Source organism: Procambarus clarkii, chromosome 33, assembly GCF_040958095.1.
Source record: "Procambarus clarkii isolate CNS0578487 chromosome 33, FALCON_Pclarkii_2.0, whole genome shotgun sequence".
NCBI lineage: Eukaryota > Metazoa > Arthropoda > Malacostraca > Decapoda > Cambaridae > Procambarus > Procambarus clarkii.
Window position 1 is genome coordinate 33373094 of NC_091182.1, and position 8997 is coordinate 33382090.

The window sequence follows — 8997 nt, forward strand, 5'->3', positions numbered from 1 at the left end:
GGTGGCTCCCTGAAGCTAACTACCCACAGAGAAGAAAAATGGACTTGCCACTTGAGGATGAGAAATCGTAGGCAATCACATTGAAGGAGAGACTTGAGGTCGAGAAACACAACATGATGCAACACAGGCTCAACTAAGTACCTGGCCACCGAACCCTGTTAGACTGCCAAAACCTTCGCACCCCATTATCAGCCCAGAACATATTAGCAACAACAGCCTCAAGAGCGGCATGTTTACGAACATCATAGACATGAAGGTAGACTGCAAACTAGCTAGACTTTAAGACATTGGACAACCTGAAAGACATAAGCCTTATAACAGGGAACTAAGGAAACAGGATCAACCCACAAAGTATTCACTGCAGCAGAATCGGTGGCATGAAGGTAGCTACAGAGAGCCACTACCAGGCACTCCACATGATGCACCTCTGGCCTAACCAACCAAGCATCCAACACCAAAGGACCCCATTGAAAACCTGCCAACTCATTCTTTGCCGGAAAACAAGGACACAGCTGCAAATTTAACACCCACCAGGGCCAAACAAACAAAAACCATGCCTCTGGAGTAGAGCATGAAGCTTTCCAACCCTACAACCAGAGTTAGGTGCCAACAGGGAAAGAACTTTAGAATAAGAATCAAAGACCGAAGAGGACACAGTAAACTGAGAAGAAAGAAAACCGAAAATGAGTACTAAGGACATATCAGGCCCAAGTGGTGAATGAATAGGTCTGAGGTGAAAATGAGTGAGACGCCTTACAAAATGGCACCAAGAAGGTATTGATGCCAAGCAACAAGCAACAGCAGCTCCTCCACTGCCCCTTCAAAGGGGCGAACCGTAAAAAGGCTAGTGTGAATTACAACAAGCAGGAGCTCTCTGATAAGCATGAACACAATGCCAATCAGCAGAAGACAAACTGGTCCCTGGAGGCACATTTGACCTGTAATCTGGCTCCACCTAGAGCCTATCTCAACCAATAGCCTGCAGAACACCAGCCCTACTGACTGCCTCCAGGAACAAGAACAAAAATCACGGGAACAAAGAAGTACAATGTCGGCCAACAAGATGCGGCCACAGAGGACAAAAACTGACCTACATCATCTTCTGGAAAGAGACAAAAAGGGAAAGGTGGACAAAAGGGCTGGGGCCCAAGCCAAATCCAAAGACTGGGCCAACTCAGCCTGTTGACATGCGAGGCCAGCAGTGTAGAACGTGGCCAGTGCCTCCTGGAGCATGGATGCTTACAGCTTGGGAAAGCCTCCAATGATGCCAAAGCCTCCGCACTAGGGCCCAGAGCTGAATACCTCAATGTTCTTGTGGAGCCACTCAGGGAAGTTCCATGAAGACCAAAAACTGCACAACCAAAGCCTAATGTGAGTAAGCCTGAAAGTTCTCTGTCACGAGGGTTACCGACAGCAAAGGCATTTGAGCATGAAGCTGCACCAAGCCCACATCCAAGAAAAGAGTGGGAGTGCAAACAGGCAGTCATTGAGTGGCACAAAAGAAGGGCTGCCCAAAACATCTGAAACACGGTCACCATATCATGCCACTCGAGTGTTTGGGAACAACAAAAGCCTCGCCAAGCCCCAAAGGAAAAGAAAAGGATTGTCTACTAGCCAGGACACACCCAAAATAACACATCCAATATGGGAGAAGAAGACCCAAACTCAATAGAGGCAGGGTCCATCATAAAGGCCAACCAAGAGTCATGCAGGAAATATTTATAGAGATCTTCACAAGCTACTGACAAAATGCAGCTGCCCTAGGGTTCATATCAATGTGCAGTTAGGCCCATCAGTCCCTTCCTCTCAAGTCCCTTCCTCTCTGTTGAAGCTTGTGACACCCTCTTCTTTTCCTTCGGGGTTTGGCAAGGCTTTTGTTGTTCAAACAAGGGAATAAATTCATACAAATTCATACAAGGAAGAGGATAAATTCAGACAAATTAAATACAAGGAAGAGGATAAAGTTGGAAAGCATATGCTATGCTTTCCAACTTTAGAAACACTTAAATACTGTACATGGATAGTGAAATATTAAAAGAAAATGTTCACAACCTTTGTGAGACCAAAATTGGAATATGCAGTAGTTGAATGGTGCCCATATCTCAAAAAGCACATCAATAAACTAGAAACTAAATCTTTGCACCTAGAAAAGTGCAAAGATTTTGTTGCAAAAATATGCAACTAAACAGTTTCCAGAACTGAAAAACAAGAGATACAAGGAGAAATAACAGGTTTAAATATAACAAAAGCTAGAAGATAGAAGAAAAGAGGTGAAAGATCCACTACATACAAAATAGTAACATGAATTTACAGAAGTAACAAAGAAGTGCTAAAAATTGCAACCTCTTGAGCAAGAGGACATAGGTTCAAACTAAGGAAACAAAGTTACCGAAAAAACATTAGAAAGTTCACTTTACAAATGAATGACAGACTGTTGGAATGAGTTAAATGAGGTGGTGGTGGTGGAGGCCGAAACCATCAATAGTTCCAAAGCATCATATGACAAGAGTACTGGGAAGATAGGACACCAAGAGTGTAACTCTCATCCTGTAACTACACTTGGATAATAACTTTGGTAATTACTAGTTTCTATGATAGAGCTACAGAGATTTTACAGGAAAAAGATGTTGACTGCATATATTTAAACCCTTTCGACAGAGTCCCACATAAGAAGTTGTTCTGAAAACTGGAACATACTGGTGGAGTGACAGGAAGACTTCTGACATGGATAACAAATTTGCTGACAGAAAAATGTGGGTGATATTCATAGGCAATGTATCAGACTGGAGAAATGGTAGTATTGGAGTACCACAGGGTGTTCTAGTACCAATAATGTTCATTATCTATATAAACAATCTACCAGGAAGGAATCCAATATTATAACATTTTTGCTGATGATGCCAAGCTACTAGGGAAAATAAGAAACCTATATAGATGATTGTCATGCCCTTCAAGAAGACCTGGACAAAATAAATAATTGAAGCAACACCTGGTAAATAAATTTTGGGGGGAATAAATGCCACATTATCGAATGTGGAATAGGAGATAACATGCCACACACAACCTATAAATAAAGTCAAAAAGCTTTAAAGAATTCTGATAGAGATCTAGGCGTGGTACTGGGTAGAAAATTGTCACCTGTGGAGCACATAAAGATCATTGTGCAAGAAGTGTATGCTATGCTTTCCAACTTCAGGATCACTATTAAATACCCCTCACAGTGTTCAAGAAAGAATTCGATACACACCTCCAAGGGTTGCCTGATCAACCCGGCTGTGATTCATACATCAGGATGCAAGCAGCAGTGCCCAACAACCTGGTGGATCAGACCAACCAGGAGGTCTGGTAATTCAGACCAATTTTGAGGCCTGGTGGATCAAAGCAACCAGGAGGCCTGGTCAGTGACCCAGTTGAGGGGACCTTGACCCCTCGGAATCAACACAATGTAACCGCAAGGTAATATAGATGGCGAAATATTAAAGTTCTTCTCGACCTTTGTAAGACCCCAGTTATAATTTGCAGTGATTGTTTTGTGCCCATATCTCAAGAAGCATATTAGTAAACTAGAAAAATATAGAATATATGTTATAAAAATAAATAAGTGCAACCAAGTGGCTCCTGGAACTGTAAAACAAAAGTTACAAGGAGAGGCTAGAGGTTTTAAATATACCAAAACTAGAAGATAGAAGGAAAAAAAAAAGAGGCGATATGATCATTACCATACAAATTAGCAACATAAATCGACAAAATCGACAAAGAATAATTCTTGAAAACTGCAACTTTAAGAACAAGAGGGCATAGATTTAAATTAAAGAAACAAAGCTGGCAAAAAAAAAAAAAAAATTGAAAGTTTACTTTTGCAGAGTTGTAAACACCTGAAACAAGTTAAGTGAGAAGGTGGTGGAGGCCAAAACTATCAGTACAGTAATTTCAAAGCTTCATACAGTGGTACCTCCATTTTCAAATTTAACTCATTCACAGACACAGTTCAAAAACAGACAATTTGAAAACCAAAACAAATTTTCCCATAAGAAATAATGTAAATTAATCAGTTCCACCCCCCAAAAATATTAACTTAAAAATACATTTTATACATACTACTACATATATTTTGTACTACAGTATGTTCAGGTACAGTCGAACCTCGACTTACGAATGCCCCTACTTACGAATTTTTCAAGTTACGACCCTAATTTCATTGAAAAATTCGACTCTACTTACAACCTTTGCCTCGACTTGCGACTTTGTTGATACACATATGGGTCAACTGAGCATGTGGTTCCTAGTGGCACAGGCAACGCCGCCTCAGTTTACCAGAGCTCCCCACTTAGTGATGATCGTGCTTGAATTCTTTTTAAAGAATTTAATTGTTTTTGTGCTTTTTTGTTTTTGAACATAAAAGTAATTACCTGTATTATATATCACGCCATTGGTCCCAAGAAAGTCAACGGTAAGGTTCAACCTAAGAAATTAGTTTTGAGAAGAGGCAGTTGAGAATGTTCCTTCCTCATTAAGAAAATGTGTGAAGTATGGGAAGAACTGCAAAATTTTGTTGAAAAACTCGCCTAAAGCTATAGCAGGCCGTTGCATTGACCTTTTAAATGACAATGTGATGTCTCACTTCACCAGTGTTAAAATGTAGGGAAAAACAAGTGTCTTTAGACAGATTCTTAGTAAGACAGCAAGCAGTGAGCCACAACCAAAGTATAGTATGCCTGCAAAACGTAGGAGAGAGAGTACCCCAAAGAAGTCATCACTGCTTGATGTTACAATGGAAGGGGACTCGCCTTCCAAACAGTAACACCTTTCCTCCTCCCCATCTTTCATACGCCAACAAGAGTCATCAATAATGGTAAAATGTAACTTGTACATACTATAGTACAAAATATGTGTGTGTATTATGTATGAAATGTATTTTAAAGTTAACATTTTTGGGAGTGTGGAACAGATTAATTCAATTTACATTATTTCTTATGGGAAAATTCATTTCGAGTTACGAATTTTCGAGTAACAACTGGTCTCTGGGAAAGGATTAAATTCGTAAAAGGAGGTACAGTACCACTGTGTTGGTACTTTTCCCAACACAACTGTGTTGGGAAAAACTGACATCCTTTAATAATCTTTAATAATTTTACCTTTATTGAGAACTTTTGTTGGCATATGGAAGATAGTGAGGAAGAGGAAAGGAGCAGAGGTGTTAGTATTTAGGAGGTTTGCACAGAGGCAAACCTCAAGTACCGAGTCGAATTTTTCAAAGAAAATGAGCTCGAAAAACAAAAAAAAATTTGAAAACGGGAATTCGAAAACCAAGGTTCCACTGTATTACAAAGAATACTGGGAAGACAGGACATCACAAGCATAACTCTCATCCTGTATCTACACTTGGGTAATTGCACTTAGGAAATTACCTCAAACAAAGCTGTATCCTTAACAGAATATAAAAATCCTTACCTAAGCCATTAACATGCAACTACTGAAAAATAGTCATGTCTACCTATGTGCAAAAAACAAAACAATTCCCAAAAATTATTTTTCATTAAAGAATTATTAATTTGTATGAAAATATTGAAAAACAAAAATATATTAATATATGTACCTTTTTAATAGGTGGAAGAGTAACGGTTGCGCAATGGCCATGTTATCTGGCATCTGTCAACACACAATGTCGACTTTGCTGACACTGAAGTATGTGATACATGACTCCTATGTTCTCATTGTATGTTTCATTGTTTATAATAATAATAATACTAATTCATTGTGTCAAAGGACAGACAGGTAGCCATAGCTTATTTATACACACTAGGCTTATATCGACGTCCCCCCCCCCCCCCACAAGGTCGAATTACTGACCATAAGGATGCAACATCACAAGCTAACTTCTGCTAAGTGAACAGGATAGTAGGTGATAGGAAATGCACCCAACCATTTCTGTCCTGCCCGGGATTCGAGCCTGGAATTCTTAATTGTGAGTCAAGAATGAACCCAACTGTACTACCCAGATCCTAACTTGCTTCTATTTATTAACAAGAGTACAAGTAGATCATGAGTCACAATAACGTGGCTTGAAGATATGAGAACTAAACCACAACCAGAAGATGAGACGACGACATTTTGGTCCATCCTGGACCATTATCATGTTAATTATCCCAATCGACTTGATAATGGTCCAGGACAGACCTAAACGTTGTCATCTCCCCAACTTCTGGTGTGTGGTTTAGTTCTCAAGAGTATAAGTGTTGAATAATTCACATTATATACAAAAACTCTGATTGGTATTATACCTGAATGAGGGTGTAAACATGGGTGAAAGTGTAGACCATTGGTGAGGGTCTAAATCATTGGTTAGGGCGTATCTCAGGGGTGTGCACCACAGGTGCGTGAGTAGACCATGGGTGAGTCTAGACCACGGGTGAAGGAGAAGATTATGGGTAAGGGTGTATAGCATGGTAGAGAGCATAGATCATGAGGGAAACTGTGTTGGGAAAAAACGACATCCTTTAATAATCTTTAATATAAAATGCAGCTAATAATGCTGTTGTTCTTGTATTAATAAAGTAACCCATACTACCACATTACTTTATTTATCCATGACAATAATATTAGGCTTGTGGCATTTTCCCAGAGAAAATAATGAGAAATGATTGCCACGTCACCAGAAAATACACCATAAAATATCAGTAATCACTTAAAACACCAGTCTAGCATTAGAATCAATAAAATCTCTATGATTATCAAATAAAATACTAAATAAAATCAACACCTCCCTACCTTTATTCATAAATGAACCGAAAATTTAACCAGTTTCAAGTGACATCACTAGACCGGTGGAGAAGGGAGATGCCATCCTGAATTTATATCCTCCCCTGTGAGGATGCACAATAAGCAGTACCGCCTATATTCGTGAACCTGTGACATTTTGACGCAATTCTATTGCTGCATCCTCATCATTATAGGAGTATCTTGTTTCCAGTTTCCTAAATAATTCATTTGTTATTACTGGGTCTTTTAACACAAGTAGAACAAACCGGTTAAGAGGCGTACGAACACCCAAATCAGGATAAGCCTCTCATAATCATTTAACAATAATTTGTGTCCCATAATATCTGTCATTAGGATGTTATTTGCATTAGTTGCAATGTATATTTCTGGCAGATCTTCTGTGGCAACCTGAAGACATTAGCAGCAACTACTTGGTGCGACACGAGATGCGCATGGATGCCATAAGCACGTGACGACAACTCTGGCTAGCCACCCAAGAGTTCTATGCCAATAACTGAATGTGAAGCCTACTAGTTAGATAAGGCTTTTAATTATTCACATTAACCCAAGTAGTATTAATCCTTTAGTATCCAAATTCCCTTTCAATTGATAATTACAATTGATAGGCTACAATTAATATTTCATTGGTACACTTCATTACAAATATATGGAGTTGTAAAAACCATATGAACATCATTGGTATGAATGTCATGTAATTATGACAAGTTTGCACAATGACCATGACCACATTTGCCTAGTAACATTTATGATAACTACACATAACCACAAAACAATAGCAGGATTTTTTCCATGGGTCAAGGTAAACTCCAGTACATGCACATAGTTATTAGAGGATCCCTGTAGTGCAGTCGGGTTCGTCCTCAATACACAATCGAGAATTTCGGGTTCGAATCCCAGCCATGACAGAAATGGTTGGGCACATTTCCTTTCACCTAATTTTTTTTTTTTTATTTATTTTTTTTTTTTTGAGATATATACAAGTTGTTACATTCTTGTACAGCCACTAGCAAGCGTAGCGTTTCGGGCAGGTCCCTGGAATACGATCCCCGCCGCGAAGAATCGTTGTTACAACCAAGTACACATTTTACTATTGCGTTAAACAGAGGCTACAGTTAAGGATTTGTGCCCAGTAAATCCTCCCCGGCCAGGATACGAACCCATTACAAAGCGCTCGCGGAACGCCAGGCGAGTGTCTTACCACTACACCACGGAGACTGTGAATGCTTCTGTTCATCTTGCAGCAAGTAGGTACTCAGGAGATAGTCAGCTTGTTGTGGGGTTGCATCCTGAAAGGGTCAGTAATTCGACCCTGGGGGAGAGGGCCCCTCGATAAAAGCCTAACGTGTATGAATACGCTCTGGCTTCCAGAGTAAATTAGAATACACTAATTCACACACTGAATTATATTAATTATATTATATTCTTATTTGCACATGTTTAAACCCCAGAGAATAAGTCTAAATCATCATATGATGATAATCGCATTAACCCGTGATTCATCATACGATAACCGCTCTTTAAAGGCTAATGTATATTTGAGGCAATGTCTAATCACCACTCTCACCAGCTACTATAATCAAATTAAGTAAGGGAATTTTAAGAAACTTAAGCTACAAAAACTCCCAACATTAAAAATGACACCTACTAATACCCACAGTTTACACAAAGAGAGTTGTATCCTTACTTACAGATATTGAAATAAACATGAAAAGCGAGGAACAAACTTGAATTTCAAAAACAATAATTTAAAGCGCACCAGTGCTATCAGACTTAGACTTTACCAATAGCATGTGGTCTTACCTTCTTCCTAGCCATGTTCGTCAAGAGTAAAACTTAAAATAAAATGTGCTGGGAGAAGTTTTTCATTTAGGATACATATTTCATGTGTTGTGTGGGTCGGTTGGTGCCGGATAACGACACGTCGCTTCCTCTCTCACTCTCTTTAATTTGTAAGCAAATTATAATAATTCACTTTGTAATTACATAAATTTCCAATATATAAATACAAAAAATATATTTAAAATGATTTAAGTACACTTATCTATAGTTTTTAAATTCTGATAACCGTGCGTTACCAAGAAAATATGGATTGAACCAATATCTCTGAACATTTTTGTAAACAATAAGAGGATTCCAATAAGAATACATGTAAAGTGTTTTAAAACGAGCTTCATATAAATGATGCCTGAATTTAAAATATAGAGATATCACTTGAAA

General features: G+C 38.8%; 1 protein-coding gene across 3 annotated transcripts in view; it reads right to left on the minus strand.

The window, feature by feature from the left end:
* chm (lysine acetyltransferase chameau) overlaps nt 1-8713 on the minus strand; it is a 147221-nt gene extending 138508 nt beyond the window's left edge. For all 3 annotated transcript variants that reach the window (XM_045753836.2, XM_045753834.2, XM_045753835.2), the window contains exon 1: nt 8581-8713. In XM_045753836.2, the coding sequence (XP_045609792.1) occupies nt 8581-8595 (15 nt within the window). In that variant the 5' untranslated portion in view covers nt 8596-8713. The remainder of the gene's footprint in view (nt 1-8580) is intronic.
* Between the last annotated feature and the right edge of the window lie 284 nt (nt 8714-8997).